The sequence below is a fragment of the Stegostoma tigrinum genome, chromosome 18 (genome assembly GCF_030684315.1).
Source record: "Stegostoma tigrinum isolate sSteTig4 chromosome 18, sSteTig4.hap1, whole genome shotgun sequence".
NCBI lineage: Eukaryota > Metazoa > Chordata > Chondrichthyes > Orectolobiformes > Stegostomatidae > Stegostoma > Stegostoma tigrinum.
In genome coordinates, this window is record NC_081371.1 from 31,611,423 (window position 1) to 31,637,395 (window position 25,973).

At 41.5% G+C, this 25,973-nt stretch overlaps 1 protein-coding gene across 3 annotated transcripts in view; it reads right to left on the reverse strand.

Annotated features, from left to right (window-relative positions):
* Nucleotides 1–25,973, reverse strand: part of tmem168b (transmembrane protein 168b) — a 46,343-nt gene that overhangs the window by 5,730 nt on the left and 14,640 nt on the right. For all 3 annotated transcript variants that reach the window (XM_048549007.2, XM_048549006.2, XM_048549008.2), the window contains 2 exons: nucleotides 25,628–25,770; nucleotides 16,720–16,994 (listed from right to left, as the gene is read on the reverse strand). In XM_048549007.2, the coding sequence (XP_048404964.2) occupies nucleotides 16,720–16,994; nucleotides 25,628–25,770 (418 nt within the window). The remainder of the gene's footprint in view (nucleotides 1–16,719; nucleotides 16,995–25,627; nucleotides 25,771–25,973) is intronic.

The following is a 25,973-nucleotide window of genomic DNA, read 5'->3' on the forward strand; positions in this document are numbered from 1 at the left end:
GGTGGGCCAGTGTTAGATTGGAAGTGCTGAGGCTTCTGCGCGAGAGGCTTAGGAGTGAGTAGTCTGTGCAGGGGAGCAGGTAAGGGCTCTTTCACTCGACTTTCTGGACTGAAGGCAGTGGGGTTGGCAGTTAGGGCAGTGGCATGCTCCTCTTGCAGGATGTGGGAGATTAGGGAGACTTCCAGTATCCCTGCTGGCTCCAGCTGAGAGAAGTGCATCTGGCTGCAGCTCCTGACAGACTGTGTTAGGGAACTGGAGCTGGATGCACTCAGGATCATCTGGGGTGCAGAGAAGATCACTGATAAGAGCTACAGTGAAGTGGTCACTTCTAATTTGCAGGCTGCAGGTTGCTGAGTGATCACCAGAAGACTCAAAGGAGGAAGGCAGATAGTGTAGAGTTTCCAAGTAGCCCTTCTCCTCAATAACAGGGATAGAGCTTTGGGTCCTGTTATGGGGGATGACCTTTCAGGGGCTAGCAGCAGCAGTCAGGTCAGTGGCACTGTTACCGGCTCAGAGGGAAGGAGTACAGTCAGACAAAGTGATACTCATAGCAGACTCAGTTGAGAGGGGGACCGACAGGTGGTTCTATGGCCTGGGTGCCAGGTCAAAGATGTCTCTGAGCTGTTACAGAACATTCTGCCGGGGGGGGTGGTCACTGTGTACATCAGTACAAATGACATCTGTAGACAAAGGGATTGGGTACTGCAAAATAAATATAGGGAGTTAAGAAGTTTAATAAGTTTTAAAAAAAAGGACTTCAAGGGTAGGCTCTTCGGATTACACTCAGTGCCACATGCCAGTGAGGAGAGAAGTAGTAAGATAGGCCAAACAAATACATGGCTGAGGAGCTGGTGTAGGGGGCAGGGTTTTCGGTTCTTGGATCATTCGGATTGCTTCTGGGGTAGAGGTGGTCTGCAAAAGTCGGACAGGTTGCACTTGCCGAGGGAGTCTGATATCCTCGTGGGGAGATTTGCGAAGGGTACCCAGGAAGGTTTAAACTCATTCAGCAGGGGTCGGGGGGGGGGGGGGGGGGGGGGGCGGGGGGGGGGCGGTGGGGAAGAGACTCTGAATAAGAGAGGAGCCATTGAGAAGTCAAGGAAAAACACATTAGCCATCCAGAGGAAGTTTACTATTCAGGATAGTCAGAGGCACTGTAAAGAGAGGGAAAAGACTTTTGGTTTAAAGTGCATTAATTTCAACGCATGAGGCCTGGCTGGTAAGGCAGATGAGCTCAGAGCATGGATTGGGTCTGGGGAATGGGATATTATTGCCACAACAGCAATATGGCTAAGAGAAGGGCAGGTCAGATAGCTCAATGTTCCAAAACACAGAAGCTATAGGCACAACAGAAGTACAAGTAAGCAAGGAAGAGGAGTTGCCCTTATGATAAGGGAAGGCCATAACAAAACAGTGCTCAGACAGGCTATTCTTAAGGGGTCATCAAATGAGGTGATATGGTTAGAACTTAAAAACCAGAAGGGGTAGTGACTCTATTGGGGCTGTATTATTGACCCCCAAATAGCCAATGGGTACTACAGGAGCAGAGGTATAGAAAGATTGCACATACCTGTAGGAATAATGGAGGAGTTTTGGTTGGAGATTTTAATTTTCCCTATATTGACTGGGCCACCCAGAGTGTAAAAGGCCAGGACAGGGTAGAATTTGTCAAATGTGTCCAAGAAAGTTTTCTAAATCAATAATGTAGAGGGCCTTATTCAGGAAGGTGCAAAACTGGACCTCCTCTTAGGAAACGAGGTCAGGCAAATGACTGAAGTGTCAGACAGAGAGCACTTTGGATCCAGTGACCATAACTCTCTCAGTTTTATCATAATTATGGAGAAAGATGGGACAGTTCCACAGGTTAAGGTGCTAAACTGAAGCACAGCCAATTTTGGAGCCAATAAGCAGGATTTAACAGAGGTCGAATTGATGTTGCAGAGGTTGATTGGGTGAATTTATTTGAAGGAAAAGGAATGACTGGCAAATGGAAGGCTTTTTAAAGTGTGATATCAAGAGTCCAGGGGCAATATGTCCCTGTTAGGGTGAAGGGAAAAGTTGGCAGGTTTAAGGATTCCTGGCTGATGATGGATGTTGAGGCCCTGGTGAGGAAAAAAGAAGGCGGCACAAAGGGTTTAAGCTATCGGGCTCAAGTGATTCCCTAAATGATTACAAAAAGTGTAGGAACACAGTTAAGACGGAAGTCAGAAGAGAAAAAAAGAGGGTCTGAGATTGACCTGGCAGATAAGGTTAAAGATAATTCCAAGAGGTTTTACAGCTATATTAAGAGTAAAAGGGTGGCTAGGGAAAAAATAAGCCCCCTTAAAGATCAGCACGGCCATCTATGTGTGCAGCCACAGGAGATGGGGGTAGACTTTTAATGAATATTTCTCCTCAGTGTTTACATTATCAGAGAAGAGGTGTTTGCAGCCTTAAAGTGCATTAAGGTGGATAAATCCCCTGAGGCTGACCAAGTCCATCTTCGAATGTTGTCACTGGTGAGGGAAGAAATTGCAGAGGCCCTTGCAGAGATTTTTGCTTCATCTTTAGCAATGAAGTAGTTCCAGAAGACTGGAAGTTGGCTAATGGTGTCCCATTAGCAGGGACAAAGGGGATATGCAAGGTTAGGACATTTGGATAGTCAAGCTCTGATCAGGGATAGTCAGCATGGATTTGTGCACAGGAAGTCAAGTCTGACAAATCTTTTAGAGTTTTCCGAAGGGATAACCAAGAAATGAATGACGGTAGGATAGTGGATGCTGTCTTGTATGGGCTTTAGTAAGGCCTTTGACAAGGACGCGTACAACAAACCAGTCATGAAAGTTGTGTCGCACGGTAGGAAGCAGACGGTGATGGTTTGAAGGCTGTTCCTCAAACTGGAGGCCTCTGACTAGTGTGTGCTACAGGGATCGGTGTTGAGACCGTTGTTATTTGTTACTTACATAAATGATCTGGATGTGAATGCACAAGGCATGATTAGTAAGTTTGTGGATGATACGTGATTAATAGGTATCGTCGATAGCGAAGAAAGCTATCAAAAATTAGAAGAAACTTGATCAGATGGGGAAGTGGGCTGAGGATTGGCAAATGCAATTCCATATAGATCAGTGTGAGGTGTTGCATTTTGGAAAGTCAAACCATGGTAGGGCTTATACAGTAAATGATAAGGTCCTGAGGAGTGCTGTGGAACAGAGGGCCCCAGGAATATAAGTACATCGTTCATTGAAAGCGGCATCACAGCCGGACAGGGTGGTGAAGAAGGGTTTAAGCATGCTGGCCTTCATCAGTCGAGGTAGTGAGTGTGGGAGCAGGGATATTATGTTACAGTAGTATAAGTCATTAGTGAGGCCGCACTTGGAGTATTGTGCATAGTTTTTGGTCGCCATGTTACAAGAAAGACATGGTAAAACTAGAGAGTGTGCAATGACGATTTTCAAGGGTGTTGCCAGGATTAGTAGGCCTGACTTATAGGAAGAGGTTTGCCAGGGTAAGACTTTATTCCTTAGAATATAAGAGAATGAGGGGTAACCTTATTGAGGTATATAAAATCATGACAGGTACAGATAGGATGAATGCATATAAACCTTTTTGCTAGGAATGAGGAATTGAAAACTAGAAGGCATAGGTTTAAGGTGAAAGAGGATAGATTTAAAAAGGAACTGAGGGACAACTTCTTCATGCAGAGAGTGGTGTGCATATGAAATGGGGTGCTGGAGAAAGTGGTTGAGGCAGGTACAATAGCAACATTTAAAAAAAAATTGGATAGGTACATGGATGAGAAAGATTTAGAGGGATAATGTACCAAATACAGGCAATTGGAACTAGGTGCGTGGGCACCATGGTCAGCATGGGCTAGTTTAGGCCAAAGGTTCTGCTTTGATGCTATATTACTCTAGGAATGTATGTCAGCATGATAGATAACAAGATGGAACAGCCACGCTTAAAAACATTATGTCTTGCAGAAGCATTATGTGATACAAAGGAACGTTATACAACTGTAAAATATCCCAGCCACACATGTATACAATTAGAAATTGGGTTTTGCTTTCTTTTTACCTAGAATATATTGTAGATTTGTTCCTCAGTTGAAAATAATGAAATTGTTAAATTTGCTCTTTGCTGGGATCTGATTTAACTGATTATGCTGCTTTGCTTCTAAAGTGCAGGATGAAGGTTGAAAGATATTTTATTTGTCTTTGTTGACTTTCTTGTCACCACACTGAGAGATTAGACAAGTAATTCAATCTTGTGAAAGGAAGTGGTACAAGAAGTTGGAATCTGAAGGTCTCTAAGTACCCTTATTTCTTGGGTAACCATAATATTTATTGTGAATCATCAAAATTATGTATGTTGCACATAAAGCCCTATTTGACAACTTGTAGAACTCGGATCAAAAGGGTTGACGTAAGTTAATTTTCTAGCAACAGATTAATTAAAAATTACATTTTTTTCTCTGTACAATCCAATGCTTAAAGTCGTTGCTTATGTCTGGGCTTAGTCAGATACAATAGAAGAATTACATTGTAACCATTTTTTGGTTTATCAGATTGGAAATGTCCTACAACATTTCTGAAGCAAGTTACTTCAGGCATTGCTTAGCTCTGGAAATTAAATGACAAGCCAAAGCTTAAGATACAGAAAGGTTTGTCTGACATCATTCTTAACTCCCTGCTGAATCAACTAACATGTTCCCTCACTGTCTGGGGCCAAAAGATATAACGCATCAAGCAAAGAAATGCATCAGTATTAATGGATACCTTTACATCATCCTGGCAGTTTGTCAATACTGTCAGTTTTATTTACTCCAAATTTAAGTTCATGCTATTGAATAGACCAAAGTAATCTTTCACTGTTTATCTGTAAACATTACGATAAACTTTGATGAATACTGTTATAAAATATTAAAATTTCCTTACATATATTAAGGTTACTGCTGATGCTATGAGAAACAATAAATATAATGTTTAAACAAAGCTTCAAGAAAACACATTTTCCCCAGGTACTATAAACAATACACTAGCTGTCATTCAGTCTTGACAAAAAATGGAATCAATTACAGTAATAAATTTCAATTCATTTTTCAAAAAGATTCAAAATGCGAACAAACCTGTTGAGACTGAGAAAAATATGGTTACAATTTAGAATCAACCATAATTTTGTTAAATTCTTATTATTTATGTATGAGTTTGGTCTCATCTTTCATATACTCTAGGAATTTAATGTTCTAAGCACATCTGGGAAGCTAATATTATGTACAAAGATGGCAACTGTTACATTACAGTAAGGCGAACTCCCTAAGTATTTAATTACTTCAGATAAAAGCTGCAGTTGAGCAACTCTGTCGAGCCCACTTTACTAAAACTGGGATAATGCCCCAAGGCTATAAAATGGAAAGGACTGCAGAAACTATTTGTGTGTGGTACAACATCTTTTATAATTATCTCTGTATTCTTAAAATGTTCCATCACACATTAACTAGATCAACCAAGTAATCGCAACAAATTATGAATTATACTGTTTAGAGGTATGTCATTCATTCGGTATCATAAAACAACTCTACCATGGAATGGCATGACAGAAAAGCTTATCCAGCACTCTACAGATGATTTCAGCTGGGCTATTAACCAAAGGTGCTCAACTGGAAGATGATACTGCTACAAGGGGAGCAAGAGAAAAATCCGAGGCCAAGACATGGCTATCTAATGAACAGGTGGATTCAACAGTACTGAGGCACACGAGTAGTTTTCAGCACAAGTGAAATAAACTCTCACAAATGCTTTTGTTAAAACAATTGCTGTTTTGCTTAATTTGGGCTACACCACAGGCATAATAGCTCTTTTACGATTGTTGGGTCAAAGCTGAGGAATTCTCTCCCCAACAGCTCTTTGGGTGTAGCTACCCAACCATAAACTGCAGTGGTTTAAATGCAGTTTACCACCTTCTCAAAGGCAATTAGGGATGGAAGTAAGATTAGAACTAGAACTAGATTTTATTGTCACGTGGACTTAAGCACAAATGTAAAGGAATACAGTGTCAAGTGTAAATAAAGGGATGCCAGAGGAAGTGGTGGAGAATGGTACAATTACAACATTTAAAAGGTATCTGGATGGGTGCAGGAACAGAAAGGGTTTAGAAGGATATGGGCCGAATGCTGGCAAATGGGACTAGATTAATTCAGGATGTGTGTGTGGTTATACACTTTGGTGATAAGAACAGGAAGGCAGATTACTATCTCAATGGAGTCAAGTCAGGTAAAGGGGAAGCACAGCCAGATCTAGGTGTTCTTGTACATCAGTCAATGAAAGCAAGCATGCAGATACTGCAGGTAGTGAAGAAAGCTAATGGCATGCTGGCCTTCATCACAAGAGGAATTGAGTATAGGAGCAAAGAGGTCCTTCTGCAGCTGTACAGGGCCCTGGTGAGACCGCACCTGGAGTATTGTGTGCAGTTTTGGTCTCCCAATTTGAGGAAGCACATTCTTGCTATTGAGGGAGTGCAGCGTAGGTTCACAAGGTCAATTCCTGGAATGGCGGGACTATCATATGTTGAAAGATTGGAGCGACTGGGCTTGTATACAGAGATAATGGGAACTGCAGACGCTGGAGAATCCAAGATAATAAAGTGTGAAGCTGGATGAACACAGCAGGCCAAACAGCATCTTAGGAGCACAAAAGCTGACGTTTCGGGCCTAGACGCTTCATCAGGGAGGGGGATGGGATGAGGGTTCTGGACTAAATAGGGAGAGAGGGGGAAGCGGACCAAAGATGGAGAGAAAAGAAGATACGTGGAGAGTATAGGTGGGGAGGTAGGGAGGGGATAGGTCAGTCCAGGGAAGATGGACAGGTCAAGGAGGTGGGATGAGGTTAGTAGGTAGGAAATGGAGGTGCGACTTGGGGTGGGAGGAAGGGGATGGGTGAGAGGAAGAACAGGTTAGGGAGGAAGAGACAGGCTGGGCTGGTTTTGGGATGCAGTGGGGGGAGGGGATGAGCTGAGCTGGTTGTGTGATGTTGTGGGGGGACAGGACGAACTGGGCTGGTTTTGGGATGCGGTGGTGGAAGGGGAGATTTTGAAGCTGGTGAAGTCCACATTGGTACCATTGGGCTGCAGGGTTCCCAAGCGGAATATGAGTTGCTGTTCCTGCAGCCTTCAGGTGGCATCATTGTGGCACTGCAGGAGGCCCATGATGGACATGTTATCTAAAGAATGGGAGGGGGAGTGGAAATGGTTTGCGACTGGGAGGTGCAGTTGTTTATTGCGAACCGAGCGGAGATGTTCTGCAAAGCAGTCCCCAAACCTCCGCTTGGTTACCCCAATGTAGAGAAAGCCACACTGGGTACAATGGATACAGTATACCACTTTGGCAGATGTGCAGGTGAACCTCTGCTTAATATGGAAAGTCATCTTGGGGCCTGGGATAGGGGTGAGGGAGGTGGTGTGGGGGCAAGTATAGCACTTCCTTCGGTTGCAGGGTAAGGTGCCGAGTGTGGTGGGGTTGGAGGGCAGTGTGGAGCGAACAAGGGAGTCACGGAGAGAGCGGTCACTCCGGAAAGCAGACAAGGGTGGGGATGGAAAAATGTCTTGGGTGGTGGGGTCGGACTGTAGATGGTGGAAGTGTCGGAGGATGATGTGTTGTATCCGGAGTTTGGTGGGGTGGTGTGTGTGAGGACGAGCGGGATCCTCTTTGGACGTTTGTGGCGGGGGCGGGGTGGGAGGGATGTGTTGCGGGAAATGCGGGAGATGCAGTCAAGGGCGTTCTCGACCACTGTGGGGGGCAAGTTGCAGTCCTTGAAGAACTTGGACATCTGGGATGTGCGGGAGTGGAATGCCTCATCCTGGGAGCAGATGCGGCAGAGGTGGAGGAATTGGGAATAGGGGATGGAATTTTTGCAGGAGGGTGGGTGGGAGGAGGTGTATTCTCGGTAGCTGTGGGAGTTGGTGGGCTTGAAGTGGACATGTTACAAGCTGGTTGCCTGAGATGGAGACTGAGGGGTCCAGGAAGGTGAGGGATGTGTTGGAGATGGCCCAGGTGAACTTGAGGTTGGGGTGGAAGGTGTTGGTGAAGTGCATGAACTGCTTCTGAAATCTCCCCTTCCCCCCACCGCATCCCAAAACCAGCCCAGTTCGTCCCCTCCCCCCACAGCATCAAACAACCAGCCCAGCTCATCCCCTCCACCCACTGCATCCCAAAACCAGCCCAGCCTGTCTCTGCCTCCATAACCTGTTCTTCCTCTCACCGATCCCTTCCTCCCACCCCAAGCCGCACCTCCATTTCCTACCTACTAACCTCATCCCACCTCCTTGACCTGTCCGTCTTCCCTGGACTGACCTATTCCCTCCCTACCTCCCCACCTATACTCTGCTCTCCACCTATCTTCTTTTCTCTCCATCTTCGGTCCGCCTCCCCCTCTCTCCCTATTTAGTCCAGAATCCTCACTCCATCCCCCTCTCTGCCGAAGGGTCTAGGCCCGAAACGTCAGCTTTTGTGCTCCTGAGATGCTGCTTGGTCTGCTGTGTTCATCCAGCTTCACACTTTATTTTCCTGGGCTTGTATACACTTGAGTTTAGAAGGATGAGAGGGGATCTGATTGAGACATATAAGATTATTAAGGGATTGGACACTGTGGAGGCAGGAAGCATGTTTCCGCTGATGGGTGAGTCCAGGACCAGAGGACACAGTTTAAAAATAAGGGGTAGGCCATTTATAACAGAGTTGAGGAGAAACTTCTTCACCCAGAGAGTGGTGGATAGATGGAATGCTCTGCCCCAGAAGGCATTGGAGGCCAACTCTCTGGATACTTTCAAGAAAGAGATAGATAGAGCTCTTAACAATAGTGGAATCAAGGGTTATGGGGATAAGGCAGGAACAGGATACTGACTGTGGATGATCAGCCATGATCATAATGAATGGTGGTGCTGGCTCAAAGGGCCAAATGGTCTACTCCAGCACCTATTGTCTATTGTCAATTGATATCTCGTCAGCATGGGCAAGTTGGGCTGAAGTGCTGGTCTCGATGCCAACTGTATGACTGTAAATGCTGGCCAGGCCAGTGATAGCATAACCCAAGAACAAATAAAAAAAAATGTTTAGTTACACCGAGATAACAAGGTGTAGAGCTGGATGAACGCAGCAGGCCCAGCAGCATCAGAGGAGCGGAAAGGCTGACATTTTGGGCCCAGACCTTTCCTCAGAAAAATAAGGGAGGGGTCTAGGCCCGAAATGTCAGCCTTCCTGCTCCTCTGATGCTGCTTGGCCTGCAGTGTTCATCCATCTCTACACCTTTTTATCTCAGATTCCTGCAGTTCCTGCTATCTCTGCTTAGATACACCCTCCACTGACAAGAACAGAAAAAGCAAATTCATTTTTAAGGTTAGGTTTTACCACCACCATTACGTTCAAGGCTTATTACATGTGGCAGAACTGGTTTACTGGCACTTCGTTTTCATTTTGTTAGCAGATTTAGCATTCTGTCAATATTGAACTGTGCAACCTATAGCCAAAATATATTTACAAGGAAACTTACTTTGGGAAGTGATCTGCAGTTTTAAACAAATGAAGCTTTCCTTAAGCCAGACAAGCATTAATTACTTTTCCATTTACTGCAATTAATGACATTCAGTTCTATGCGTGACCTCCTTAAAATGGTGTTCTTGTATCTTTGTGCAACTACAATTCCAGTTAACAAGCTCAAAAAACAGAAATTTCTGGAAAAACACAGCGGGTCTTGCAGTATCTGTGGACAGAAAGCAGAGTCAATTTTTCAGGCCCAGTGACCCTTCTTCAGAACTGGAGAAAACTATATTTTCTTACCCACTGATGCTGTCAGATTTCATGTTTCTCAAGCAATTTCTATTTTTGTTTCTGATTTATAGCATCGGCAGTTCTTTGGTTTTTTTTGTTCATCAGTTAACAGGTTGGCTGGTTCTATGTTTAGTAACTATACTTGAAGTATAGTACTTTGGCTAGCACGGTGGCTCAGTGATTAGCACTTGTGCCTCACAGCACCACGGACCCAGGTTCAATTCTACCCTCGGGTGACTATCTGTGTGGAGTTTGCATATTCTCCCCGTGTCTGCATGAATTTCATCCAGGTGCTCTGGTTTCCTCCCACAGTCCAAAGATGTGCAGGGTAGGTGGACTGTCAGGCTAAATTTCCCAATGTGTCCAGGGGTGTTTAGGTCAGGTGGGTTAGACATAAGGAAATGAATCAGGGTGGGATGCTCTATGGAGGGGCAGTGTGGACTTGTTGGGCTGAAGGGCCTGTTTCCACACTGTGGGAATTCTATGATACTTTGGAAAATTTACAATTTCTTTTTTGTTAAAAATCTATTTGTTCATGTGAGAAGGACAAGGCCAGCATTTATAGCCTATTCCTAATTTAACTCGTGAGTCAGGGTGACTTGTTCAGCCATTTCAGAAGGTAAAATACAGTCAACAACATTGTTTGGGGCTCCAAAATCATATATAGGCTGACCAGGAGGAAAACAGGATTCCTCCCCTAATAGACATTGTTTGTTTTAACAATCCAGTGATTTTCACAGACAACATTGCAGGCAGTTATTCCACATTTTATCTAATTAATTAAGCTTGAATTCCTTATCTAACATGTTTGGATTTGGAGTCATTTTTCTGTATGATTAAATCAAGCCGCTGGATTATTCAGCCTGTAAAATAATCACTACACGACCATACTTCCAAATGCAAACCATTCCTAGTTCTTATTATTTTCTTCAACACCATTTTTTGCCCTTTTAAATTAGCAAACCAAATGTCATTAATTTGGTTTTAGGTTCCTTCATATCACTAATATTTTGTTCTCTTTCCTTTGGTATATCATCCGAGTTGATATTTCAGCCCAGTAGTGTATTGTTCTTTTGGGCAAGAGATTAAACCAAGTTCAGATTGATTTTATTTGAAGGGATGTTTAAGTTTATGGAGCAGTATGAAGAATAATAGCGTTGTCAGCCTGCTCACCATTTATTGTTTGTTTCAACACCCAAAAAACTGATCAATGGATCTTTGCTGTTTGTGGGATTTTCCTGTCCATAAATTAGCAACTTTAATCCCTTATACAACTAAACTAACTCACTTAGTTATTCACTCATTGACTGTGAAGCACTTGGGGATGCCCCAAGGATAACTCATCTGGTTTATAAACACAGGATATTTTATTACTTTAAATTTAGATGATTATTCAGAACTTTTAGTGATTATTTCTACTTGTATTACTTAAATTGCTAAGTGCAATTTACTGAATGGTTTTATTTTGTAGTGCAGAAAACTATGGTATTTAGTTCCTAATGGCTAAAAATGACTGCCGTAAAAAATGTTGCTTTTTGTACTAAACACCAAGATATTGCTGAAAATCTTTTGGCAACATCTCTATCTTATCAACTTGAAATATCAGGAGGTCAAAAGTACCAGAGGTTTTTGTTTTGGCTCTGGCAAGCTGTTCAGGAAAATGACAGACACCACACCAGGCCAGGTCCGTGCTAGTTCTGGAAGATTCATCCATCCTCTACAATAGATGGATTTTCTACCAATCCATATAAAGAAATTGACATTAGAGGAAGAGGAGAGTTACAGCAGGTACTTCTTTAGATGGCAATTCTCCCTCCACGTGCTCCACGTGCCCTCATATCATATTAACAGCAGTTAAATTGTTAGTGAAGCAGCACAAAACCATATTTGGGACCCCATTATAGATTGCCAGTTTAAGCAGCCTGGGCTCCAGAAGAATTTAACTGTCCTTACAAAAATAGCAAACCGGTAGTCTCGTTCAGAAACAATCATAGGCAGGGGCAAAGAGGCAATTAGAGATGTGCAACAAATTTGAATCTTGCCAGTGTTGCTCACATTCCACTTGAGAGATTAAGAAAAGTAACAGCCTAGGAACCTCAACCTCTCAGAGACTAGAGAGGCAAACATCTTACTAATACAAATGAGTTGCCCTCCCATTAACTCTGTGCGTTAGGCAGGGATGTGCTAGTGGACGATAAAGGTCAAGATCACAAACTCAAAAAAATTCACTCAGCCCCAACTGACACTTCCTCATTGGTTGGACACTAGGCAGATTTTATTGGCAAGTTTAAATAGCTGCAATTTTATTTATTTTATGCAACATGCACTCTTTCATCATTGAAGTTAGAAACAATTGATCTTACGTTGAGAAAATAAACTTTAAATTTCAATATGAAACAATGAACTGGTCTGATTTTTTCTAGCATAGATGACAAACAGGCATCTGAAACATAGTCTAACATTGGCTGTAAAATATTATGACTGTCATTTGACTCAATTGTGTGACAGTCTCCCAAATTTGACTCAAGCTTCTCAGATGTCAGGAGAACTTTACAGAGTTACTAGGGCATCGAATACAGTTTGTGCTTTCAGCGCACAGGCTAATGCCAAGTCCTCTGTTCAATTTTATTCTTTGTTTTTTTCCAACTGAGTGTTTTGCTCAGCCTTTTCAAAGGCCAGTTAGAAGTTCAGATCCAGAATCACCTGCAAGCCAATCCAAATAAAGATGTCATATTTCTTTTCCTAAAAGGACTTTGAATTAAAGGAATTTTTCCAACAATCTGATATTGTATTTTCCTAAATGGATTTTCTTCATATTTTGAATTATTTTAATTTTACTGTACAATATAAACACCAATACTACATCAGTATGAAAAGATATCCAATAGGATTTTCACTGAAAAAATGAGAAGATTCAGAAAAAAGTCTTGGTGAGGGTGTCTGTATAGGAATGGGTTAAAACAGGCCACGTTCTTTCATATTGAGATTCAAATTTCAATAGAAAGCATACTGGCTACTAAGGTTTCGTTGTGATAACACAGCAGGCCAGGCAGCATCAGAGGAGCAGGAAAGTTGACGTTTCGGGTCAGGACACTTCTTCAGAAAAATAGCTGCCTGGCCTGATGCGTTCCTCCAGCTCGACACTGTTATCTCTGACTCCAGCATCTGCAGTTCTTGCTATCTCAAGGTTTCTAATGTGTTTGGGCACAAGCTAGCCAGCTCCTTGCAAAGGAAGTTACTCTAATTCAGAGAGATTCGGTGAGTTATTGAAAGTGTTGACAGTTTGTTTGCATCTGCTTAGGTTGGAACAGAGACATGTAAGTATGAGAACAGTGAGAGAGGTTTCACTCCTTGATTAACTGTAGTGTAATGATCTAGAAGAACTTTGTGCTGATGAGGTGCCAGGAACTAGGAATTTTAATATTTAAGTTACAAGTTGCCTTTATGAAAATAAATCAGAATAAAGGGGATAATCATTGAGGTTATTACTGATAGAAATTCATGAGTCACTTTGTTGGGGCCCTTTCTCTCTACTATACAACCAAAAATCGAGCTCTCCCACTATGTTGTCAAGGTTTTAATTTGTAAATTTGCCTTTACCAGGCCGGAACTGACAAAATATGATTGAGAAGGTGTTGGCAGCTATGATAGTGGAAGTCATAAAGTGAAATCAGAACGATAGCATCTGTGATCTAAAACATTTTAGTCTTTCCTGTAAATTTAAAAGGAATTGACATCAAAACTAAATCGACCTGTTAAGGAACTATAGTTCTTCTAAGTATGTTGGTTTAAATTTACTTGTATTTAATGAATTCATATGCTATACCACCTGTGACATATTTAATCCTATGTATATACCAATTAAATTCAGCACTGAACAGTACACAGTATCAGTGCAAGCAGATGGTGTGTAATAGTAAAGCCTATTAGCTCCTGGCAGGACAAGGCGTGGTCAAATCAGCCAATCTGAACTCTGCAGGTGAGGCCCTTGTAAGCCAGCACAAGGCCTCTGTGGCTGCTCCACATGTACAAGAGCAGCTTTCCAGCATTTTAAAATTGATTTGGGGTCTTACTCACCTGGCTAGCTGCCTGAAGGCCACGTGGAATGCAAATCTACTCCAAACGTGGCCCATATAGTTTTGTGGCATGTACTAATCAGGCTCATGAAAGCAAAGGTGAATACCTTTATTGTAGACCAAAGTTGTCAATTGTGGTATGGAACGCATCAAGTTAGATGACCCATTACATTAAATATAGATGTTTATGCATTATTGATTTCCAAAGATGTTGCATCCTCAATTAAAAAAAGGGTCCATCTAAGGATGATCAAGCCCATTAATTTGATTTACTGTTACATTTGTATGTTCAATTATTGTAGCATCTGGTCAGTTCAAAAAAGATGCCAGCAACTCAGAACTCAGGAAAGTTATGCAGGACTGGAAAAGACCATAATATTCATGTAGTTAATCCCAGTGATTATAATTGTTTCAAGATAATAAAATGTGAGGCTGGATGAACACAGCAGGCCAAGCAGCATCTCAGGAGCACAAAAGCTGACGTTTCGGGCCTAGACCCTTCTCCAGCATCTGCAGTTCCCATTATCTCTGATATTATAATTGTTTCTGCTATTTTGCAACTGAACTTTGTATTTTCATTTTATGTAGACACTTTCCCCAGTCATTGATAATACAAAGTGTAAAACTGGAAGCATATTCACCGTATAGTTTGCAATGCAGGGATGTCCAAATTATAGACATCCAACTAACAAACACAATCCTATATAGGGGCATATTTATATCAAAAGATCCAACAATGAAGTGTTTACTTGTACTTAAGACTGGCTACTTTGCACGGTCATGTTCTGACTTGCGTATAAACCAACTTGCGAACAGACTCAAAAACAACCGTTCGAAACATGGACCGTACATAAAAGCAAATATTCTTACAAGTTTTGAATCAAAGATGTATTGAGAGACTTACAAACATTTGGCGTGAGACCACTATCATTTACAAATTCCCCTTCAAACTGCCATTCGGACTTTCCTCCGTAAGGGCATTATGAGTCTACCTATAGCACGTGGACTGCAATGGTTCAAGGCAGCAGCTCACCACCACCTTCAAGGGCAAGCAGGGTTGTGGAATAAAGGCCTGCTCAGATCATGACATCTAAATTTCCATGAATGAATAACAAAAACTCTAAAAAAAAATTATTTGACTATTTTCTTAAAACATGCAAGCAAGTCTTTTATACAGTTAGGATTAAACCAACAGACTACAGAATGGTAAATATTACAGCCTTGTTCAAGAAAGGTTGCAAGGATAATCCCAACAATTACAGACCAGTCAGGTTAACTTTGGTGGAGGAAAAAGCTTCTAGAAACAACTATTTGGGATTAGTAGTCACATGGAAATAGCAGGGTTGATTAGGAAGAATCAGCATGGATTTCTAAAGCGGAAGTTGTGTTCAATTTATGTTGGAGTGTTTTTTATAAATGTAACAGAAGGGCTGAATGGGGTAACACTATAGATATGATATACATAGACTTCCAGAAGGCATTTGAGACAGTACCACACAAAAGACTTGAGGAAAATTATAGGTTATGGTATAAAAGGACAACATGGATTAAAAGAAACTGCTCGAGTGATAGGAAGTTGAGGGTAATGGATATATATGTTATGTGGATCTTGGTGTATCGGGGACAATTCCAAAGCTTGCAGATGATAAGAAGATAGTACAATTGTAAACTGAGGAGAATGACAGTGTGGAACTCGAAAAGGACATTGACAAATTGGTGGAGTCGGCGGATTGCAATGATACTCATTTGTAACCAAAGAATCTGTGAGGTGATGTACTTTAGCAGGAAAAGCACTGAAAGACAACGTAAAAGGTACAATTCTAAAGGGGCTATAGGAGCTGTGAGACTTAAGAGCATGTACACACAGATCATTGAAGGTGGCAAGACAGGTGGACAGCAGTTAATACGGCATACAATGTCCACTGTTTTATTAATAGGAGCATAGACAATAAGAGCAAGGAGGTGATGCTGTTGCTGTATAAAATAGTTGTTAGGCCTCAGGTGGAATTTTGTGTTCAGTTGTGGGTGTCACATTATAGGAAAAAAATGACTGCACTGGAACATGCAGAAGCAATTTTTAAGAGCAGTTCCAGGAACAACAAATATCACTGTTAGGACTGATTGAAGGATTGTTGTACTTAGAGAGAGGTGTTAAAGAGGAGATTTGAGATCAGGGTGGATTGGATAGTATAGATAGGGAGAAGATGTTCTCGTTCATAAAAGGAACAAGAACAAGAACAAGAAGGCATAGATTAAAAGTAATGTCCAAAAGAAGCAAGGGTGGTGTGTGAAAAAAACTTTTCACATTATAAGTAGTTAGGGTATGGAATACACTGCTCAGAAATGTGGAGGAGTCAGGTTCAATTGAGGCATTCAAGAGAGCTTTGCTAATTATTTGGATTGAAATAGTGTTAAAGGGTATAGAAAAACAGCACGAGATTGCAACGAGATAATGATGCTCATTTGAATAGCCAGTGCAAACATGATGGGTGAAATGGCCTTCTTCTATAAATATTTTTAACTTTAGAACACTGTAAATTACATTGGAAGACATTAAAATCTCAAATCCATGCACTGCACCAGAGAAAATCATTATCAGATTGTAGATGCCTTGTTTACTTATTGTGGAGAATGAGCGTATTGAGAGAGTTTCTGTGCTTGAACTTATTGGAATTGAAATATTATAACTAAGAAATATGAATTTATATCATTAACACAAACATTTGTTTAAAAGTGTAATAAACTCAGCATCAGAGGCTAAAGAACATTTTAGACAAGGAGAGATTTAAAAAAAAATATTGATAGGAAGATCATTTAAAAATATCCACAACAATCGACACACCATACCTGCTAACGCCCATTCGCCAGAGCTGTGAGAATGCCCACTATAATACAATATGTAGGTGTCGTGTCTGGGTCCATCTGAAGTACGCAAGTCAAGAAATGCCTTTACTTTGGATTGAACAGTGTCAAAAGAAAAGCCGCTGGTGGAATAGTCACAACCGTAAGTCTCGATCATGTGATAGGCAAAAAATCGTTGGATGGAGCTTAATATGGCTGTAGACCTTAAGTTTAGTTCTTGCACATGCTCAGGAGGGAGGAGTGTTGGCTGACCATCAGGACTACGAGTAAAAAACATAAAAACAATTACATTGAACCCTAAGTTACAGAAACAAATATTTAGTTGCTGCTTTAGTCCATTTTCTTCATTTTTTTCAAAATTTGATTAGGTTACTGAATTTATTTAAATAATTTCATATGATACTTTACATAATAATTAAATTTTAAAATTCTGCTACACGTGGTAATGTATCATCTTAATGGCATATCCATTTAGAGCAACTTTGGTGGCTCAACCATATTCGCTGGATGAAAGATGATTGCATAACTCAATTTTCTGCGAGTCAAGATAACTCGAGGCAAAGAACCAGCAAGTATTGAAAGTTCTACCTCAAAAGGTGACTGCAAGCAAGGCATGAAATGCTGAAACACAGATTATCACATATGGGAGACACCAGCTAGTGACAAAGAAAAACCGGCCAACACAATCCATCATGACGATTAGTGGCACTGCAGATTGTCAACATGTGACAACACTGAAAACCAATTCATACAAGGTAATGCCTTTCTCAGATTTGTCTCTTCAGCCAATAGTGCAGTGGGGCACAGTAGATTATTGCACATTTGGTGAGTAATGGAGTTCAGTGAGGATGCAAGGGGGGTAAATTTTTCTTTCCATCCTTATCAGTCTCCAGAAGGCCAAAAGCTGTAAAGCTGCATGAGTACGAAAAAGTGACATCACAGGAGATGTAAATTCATTAATTTCTCATCTTCAATTTATATGTAAATATTTTTTAAAAAGTTTAAATTATGGCAGGCCATGGGGAATGCCTATTCTGTGGGGCATGGAGTTTTGCAGACAACTGATGTGACCTGGAAGAATATATATGCAATCACTGTGGTGCATCAGCAAACTTGGACAGCACATTCAGTGGGGTGGTCTCACCACAGAATAAGGGCATGTGTGCAGATAAGGAAGGGATGACACCCAGCCAGTCAGTACAGGAGCCCTGAGATCCTCCTCAAGAATCATTTTTCATTTGGGAGACTGATGAGGGCAATGATTCTTCAGAACAGTGCAGTCAGCAACAGTCTAAGGCATCTCAGGTACACCAGACATATGAGGCAAGAAGAGTAAAAAAGTAGTTGCAGTGGAGGGTTCATTAATTAGTGGTAAGTAGAGGTGTTGCCACAGCCATAGAAATGACTGCTGGGTAGTAGGTTGTCTCTCTGTGCTCAGTTCAAAAATATGACAGGACATTCTGTGGTTGCAGAACATTCTGTGGAGATTGGTGATTAATCTGAAGTCATGTTTCACAGTGGTAGGAAAGGGGCTCCTGCAGACAGAATTTAGGAGCTAGAAAGGAAATAGCAAGCAGGACCTTAAAATTAATAATTTCTAATAGCTCGCAGTACCATGCACAAGTGAGTGTAGAAACAGAAGGATAAGACAGATGGTTGCTTGACTGCACAGATTTAATTTTCAGGTAGGCTGTGAGGGAGATGGTACATGAACAATCCAAAACTGAAAACCAATTCATACAAGGCAATGCACCTGAGCAGAGCTGGAACTGAGTTCCTTGCGAGATATTTTGGTAGTGTTAGTTGCTTTAAAACTAAAACTACAACAGTGTGGGAACCCAGAGAGAATATTTGAGAATAATGCCACAAAATATTGAGGGAAAGAAATAGCATGTGAACAGAGAATAAAAAGTTAATACGTTGAATCAAAGCGAAATTAGAACATTCTAAATCACTGTTACACAGTATGTACATAAAGTACAGTAAACTTGATTGGGGAGTCACAGTCACTGACTGTCATGTAGAATAATGATGTTGTAGTGAAAACAGAAACCTGGCTGAATGAAAGACCAGAATCCTGATCAAAGGATGTTTAGAAAACAAAGGAAAGAAAGAGGGTGGCAGTCTTGGTTAAGGAGAACACCACAGTGCTCGAGAAAGGACATGCCTTAGAGGGTTGAAGGACAGAATTGGTTTGGTTAGAGGTAAGGAACAAGAGGGTACAATTCCATTGCAGATCCTAGTCTACAGGTCAACTACCTGTGGAATTACAGAGGAACAATCTGCAGAGAAATTACAGAAAGATGCAAACATTATACAGTAGTTAAATTGAGGGACTTTAGTTAGATGGAGGTACTGAACATTTTGAAGGAAAAGTGGACTAAATAGAAAGTTTGTTTCTCCTTGTGGGAGAGGACCAGAGGCATAACCTCAGAATATGGGGTTGCCTATTTCAAGAAAAGATGAGAAGGAATTTTCTGTGAGGGTAGTGATTCGTTGGAATTCTTTAATCACACAGGGATGAGAAGACTGGACCATCAAGTATATTCAAGGCTGAGCTAATGATTTTGTTTGCATCAGGAGCGGAAACTAGGCTTATGGGGAAAAGGCAGGACACAGGAGTTCAGGACTGTCAAGGCCATGATCTCATTGAACTGCAGAACAGATCTGATGGATTGAAGGGCCGCCTTCTGCTCCTAAGCCTTGAGGGCATAAGTCATATTAGATTATAGTCAGTAGAATTTCCTATAACCGTACGTGTCGTGGCCAACAGGAAAGGAAGCACTGCTACCCAAATCGTCGACTTAACTGCTCTTCAGTTGCTACCTGACCTGCAGTGCTTTTCCTCCCCATACCCAGAGATGCAGATAGTGCTGCTAGATTGGTTCGTGGAAATGAGGTGGACTGGGGGATTACTTAGGGGTCATTGATCATTGTATGGTAAGGTTTAAGATGACAGTAATGAAGGACTATTCAAAGAGGAATTAACTGACTAAACTGATCTCAATGAGGCAAGAACAAAGCCAGGCCAGATAGACCAGAGCTAAAGGGGGGTGGGAAAAACTGTAACAGAGACAGTAGGAACTGCCGATGCTGAAGAATCCGAGATAACAAGGTGTAGAACTGGATGAACACAGCAGGCCAAACAACATCAGAGGAGCAGGAAAGCTGACGTAGGGCCTCGACCTGAAATGTCAGTTTTCCTGCTCCTCTGATGCTGCTTGACCTGCTGTGTTCATCCAGCTGTACACCTTGACATCTGGGAAAAACTGTAGTTGAACAATGTGCTACCTTCAAAGAAGAGGTGGTTTAGATACAATCAAGGTGCATTTCCTCAAAAGGGAAAGATGAGGCTAACAAATCCAGAGTTAAATGATAAAAGAAGAGATCGAAATTGAGATAAAGAAGAAAAAGTGTGCTCATGACAGATGGTAGGTACAGATACAACTGAAAGCCAAAATGAATACAAACTGTTCAGAAGGTGTGAAAGTAAGAGAAGCAAAGGAAGATTATGAAAAAGGCTAGCAATTGATGAAGGAAAAGTTCAAAGTCTTCAATACGCACATCAATAGTAAAAAGGGGTTAAGACGGATATTGCAATTAGTCACCAAGGAGGAGATTTACACAAGGGGGAAGGAGCGTAGCTGTCTTACGAAGCAAATATTTTGCATCTATCTTCACCAAAGGAAGCAAGTGTTACACCCAGGCCATCCTGACACAGCAGTAAACCAAGTCACTAGAGAGAGGTTCAATAATGAGAAGGGACACTAGATAAAGTGCTGGCATTTAAGAATTGACAAGGATCAGGACCAGATGAGATGTATACATGTAAACTGAAGGATGCGACAATGGAAACTGCAAAGGCACTGGCTATAATTTTTCAGTCACCCACCATTCAGTGACAAAGGATGGAGAATTGTAAACATTACTGCCCTGTTCATAGAGTTTGCAAAGGTAAGCTAATCAATTACTGACTGATCAGTTTAACTTTAGTAGGGGGGAAATTTCTAAAACCAATAATTCAGATTGGGATTAATAGCCACATGGATTAATGTGGAATACGTGCAGCAGCCAGCATGGATGTCATCGTCATCATAGATCCCTACAGCGTGGAAACCAGAGGACCCAGAGGAAACCCAGGCAGACACAGGGAGAGTGTGCAAACTCCACAAAGACAGATGCCCGAGGGTGGAATCAAACCCGGGACGCTGGCACTGTGAGGCCACAGTACATCATATTTCACTAACTTGCAATTGTTTGAAGTAACGGAGAGGGTTGATGATGTTAAGGGCATTGATAAAATCTACATAGACTTTTAAAAGGCATTCCATACACAGCCACACAACAAATCTGAAGTAAAAGCTGCAGGTCATGGAATAAAAGGGATAGTTCAAACACAGATACAAAATTGGCTGAGTGACAGTTATGGATATTTTTGAGTCTGAACATAGGTATGTGGTCCAGTTCTCCTGTGGTCAGTATTAGAATCCTTGCTTTTCCTAATTTTTATTAATGCTCCAGATCTCAGAGTGCAGGAGAAAATTTTGAATGATGATGCAAATCTTGGAAGCATTGTGAACTGTGAGGAGGCCAATGAAGAACTTCACAGAATAGCAGAGGTCTAGTAGCAGATGCTGAAACTGTATAGAATATTGGTTGGGCCACAGCTGGGGTATGGTGTACAATTCTGGAATCCTCACCATAGGAGAGATGTGACAGCACTGGGGTAGTGCAGAGAAGATTTACCAAGATGGTGCCTGGGCTGGAGAGTTTCAGTACAGAGCAGACATTGAACAGACTGTGATTGTTTTCTTTAGATCAGATGAAATTAAGAGGGGACTTGATTGAGGGGCACAGATAAAGGTAGCCAGGAAGAAAATGTTCTCCTTGGTGGAGGGCTCATTGATTTGGGGGGGGGGGGGGGGGAGAAGATAGATTCAAAATGTATGGGGTAGGAGACTTAGAGGGGATGAGAGGAAAAACTTTTTTACCCAGAGGGTGGTGGGAATCTGAAACTCACTGCCTTGAAGGATAAGAGAGGCAGAATCCCTCAAAACAATTAAGAAATATTCAGATGTGCACTTGCAATGCCAACGCATGCGAAGCCAAAGGCCACGCATTGGAAACCCATCTGGGATTCTCCAGCATCTGCAGTTCCTACTATCTCTGTTAGAATAGTTAGATAGTTGTTTTTCACCAGTGCGGTTGTGACTAGCCGCAACAGTGTACATGCATTCCAAGATCCTCTTCAAAGGATATTGATGTTAGTGAAGTTTAATGTGGACACGTGTAAGGCCGTCCATTCTGTTCAAAAGAACACAGCAAGTCAGTATAAAATAAAAATTATTACTCTAAAGGCTGTGCAGGAACTGGGAGACTTTGGTGCACTGGTCATAAGTCATTAAAAGGTGGCTAAGTAGATTGAGAAAGCAGTTAATAAAGCTTAAAGTATCTGAGACTTTCCAAATTGGGGCACGGAGTAAAAAAACAGTAAAGTTATGCAGAGTCTGTTACATCTTAGCTGGAATATTATGTTCATTTATACGTGTCACATTTCAGGAAAAATGTGAATGCATTAGAGGGGTTTAGGAAAATGGCGCCAGGATGAGAAATTTCAGTTATTAAGATGGATTTGGGAAGTTGGGACTATTTTACTTGGAAAGGAGAAGGCAATGGGGAGATCTGATTGAAGATTCCACACGAAGGCTCTGGTCAGAGTAGACAGAGAACAGACAGTTATTCCTGCTTGTCAAAGGATCGAGAACAAGAGGGCACAGATTTAAAGTAATTTGCTAATGAAGTAACCATGAGTTGAGGGAAAAAAATTTTCAGACAGTGACTGGATCAGATCTGGAATGCACTGCTTGGACATGTATCGGGTAGTTTTAATTGAGGTATTCAAGAGGGTGGAGTTGTTGGTTGGTTTGCTGAGCTAACTGGTTTTCATGTAAACGTTTCATCTCTTTTCTAGGTGACATAATCAGTACTGTGTAGCCTCCGTTGATGTGCTGTTGTTTCGTCCCGCTCTGAATTTGGTGTGTCATTGGGGGCAGTCTCGTTTTTGGTTTCGTACCATAGTGGTATGTGGATATGAGCTATTTCAAAATGTTTGTAATTGCGTCAGCGGTTGAAAACCAGGCGTCCAGGAATTCTCATGCTTGTCTTTGTCTCGCTTGTCCTAGTACTGTAACTTAGTCCCGGTCAAACTGATGTCCTTTACGTCAGAGTGTATTAAAACGAGGGACAGTTGGTCAGCTTGACAAACCAACCAACAATTCCAACCACAACCTAAGCGATAGATATTCGTTAAAATATTAATTCAGAGGGTATTAGATGATCATTCAACCAAAAATAGTATGCAGAATCGCACAAAAAGGATGGAAGAACGGCACCACATCAACGATTTTCATTCAAAGATGGGCTGCAGATTAGATCAGCTGAATGGTTTTCATTTGCACAACAATTCTGTAATTAGCAAAAGAGTACTCTATCACTAATGGATTTGATCTGATATGCAATATCTGATGTAGACAGAAAAATATTGTTGAACACTCATTTCAACTCAACTAATGCCAGATGTCTCACTTCAGTTTAAACCACTTTCTTACCCAGTTGGCTATTACTATTTTCTATTTCCACTGTTACTTAAATATAGCAACATACGGCACGGAAACATACTCTTCAGTCCAGCTCATCCATGCCAATCAAGTTTCCCAAACTAAACTATTCTCACTTGCCTGCATTTGGCTGGTATCTGTTTAAATGTTTCCTATTCTAGTACCTTTCTAAATGTCTTTTAAATGTTGGGAACCGTACCTGTATCTACCACTTCCTCTGGCAGTTAATTCCACACATGAACTGTGCGGAAAAGTTGCCCCTCAGGTCCATTTTACACCTTTCTCCTCTCATCTTAAAAATACGTCCCCGAGTTTTGCACTCCCTATCCCTGGAAAAAAGACCTTTGCTATTTGTCTTATCTGTGCCCCTCATGATTTTATAAAACTCTCTAAGATTACTCCATAGCTTCTGATGCTCCAGTGAAAAAGAGTCCCAACCTATCCTTATAACTCAAACCCTCAATTCCTGGCAACATCTCCAATTTAATAACATCCTTCCTATAGCACAATATCGAGGGCCGAAGGGCCTGTACTGTGCTGTAATGTTCTATGAATACACTGCACACGGTACTCCAGAAGAGGCCTCATCAACACACTGTACAACCTCTATTTGATGTCCCAACTGGAATACTCAATGTTCTGAGTAATGAGGCAAGCGTGCTAAATGCTTTCTTAACTAGTCTGCCTGTGATCCAACTTGCAAAGAACAGTGTACTAGAACCCGTAAGTCTCTGTTGGACAACACAATCCAGGGCCACATCACTAACTGCACAAATCCTGTCCTTGTTTGTTTCATACCAAAATGCAACACCTCATATTTATCCACATTAAACTCCATCTCCCACTCCTCAGCTCATTGGCCCAACTGATCAAAATCCCTTTGTAATCTTAATCACTGTCCACTACACCACCAATTTTGCTATGAGTTAGAAATTTACTAACCATGCCTCCTAAATTCTCATCCAAATCAGTTATATAAGTGACAAACAACGGTGGGCCCGATCCCTGTGAAACACAGAGGGTGGTGGCACAGTATTGTTTTTCAGACTGGATGCTTATGACCAACAGTCTCCTACCATCAAGCCAATTTTGTGTCCAATTGGCAAGCTCTCCCTGAATCCCATGAGATCTAACTTTATTAATCAAGCTACCATGTGAAACCTTGACAAAGGCTTTACGAAAGAAATGTAGGCAACATCTACCTCAGTCTGAGATAATGGGTACTACAGATGCTGGTATCAATGTGGACTTCACCAGTTTCAAAATCTCCCCTTCCCCAACTGCATCCCTAAACCAGCCCAGTTTGTCCCCTCCCCCCACTGCACCACACAACCAGCCCAGCTCTTCCCCTCCACCCACTGCATCCCAAAACCAGTCCAACCTGTCTCTGCCTCCCTAACCTGTTCTTCCTCCCACCCCAAGCCGCACCCCCATCCACCTACTAACCTCATCCCACCTCCTTGACCTGTCCGTCTTCCCTACCTCCCCACCTATACTCTCTCCACCTATCCTCTTTCCTCTCCATCTTCGGTCCGCCTCCCCCTCTCTCCCTATTTATTCCAGAACCCTCACCCCATCCCCCTCTCTGATGAAGGGTCTAGGCACGAAACGTCAGCTTTTGTGCTCCTGAGATGCTGCTTGGCCTGCTGTGTTCATCCAGCCTCACATTGTATCATCTACCTCAGTCTTTTTGGTTACATCTAGTCAGTAGAATGGACATTTGGATTTTTCTGGGGGGTAAGCGACATAGCAACAGATGAAAGTTTGACAGTTATATTAATTAAGCAGGAATGGGAGGCTCATAAGTATAAACAGAAAATAATGGAAATACTCAACAGATCAGTTCTGTGCAGAGAAAGAGTTATCTCTTCGGCTTAATTACTTTTCATCAGTGTTTCAAAGGTGGGAACAAAATGCTCGATCCATGAGATGTTAACTTGCTTGAGCTTTGTAGTCAGTTTATACACTACCACATGAAGTCCTTAATGTACCACGACATTGTAATACATTTCTAACAATGGCATTACCACATGCACAGATATATAACAGCAAGTCTGCTTTCTAAAGCAATCCATTAGTTTTTGATCAATTTTGATAAACTGTTAAGAAAACAATATGGATGTTTAAATGTTACATACTATTATAAAGTAACAGCTAACTGGCAAAGTAGTGTAGAGAGACAAGCATTATGATTACAAGTTTACAAACAGCAAATGCACTGACCCTGTTAGAATAATATGCCTGCCGCAATTGCAGTTCTTAATACAGAAAGATACCTGCAGTAATTTGTAGGAATTACAATGGCATATCCGACGCACGTTCCTCCTAAACAGTTACCCAATTCATGGAAAAGACCATGAGCTAAGGATTCCAACGGTAAAACAATGAGGAACACACTCATGAATGACCCATTCGTTGGCTGTAGAAAATAGAAAATAAATATTTCATTTTATGTGTCAGCACATTTGCAATGAACAAGGTTAAAAGGGTTAACCATTTATATCATAAATCACAAGATATTAAACAAAAATAAATTATGTTTCACTATAAATCAGTACTTATTCTCTCACCTTTGCAGCAGTAATACAAATGCTACAGGAAATCTTAAAAAACGTCCATTAT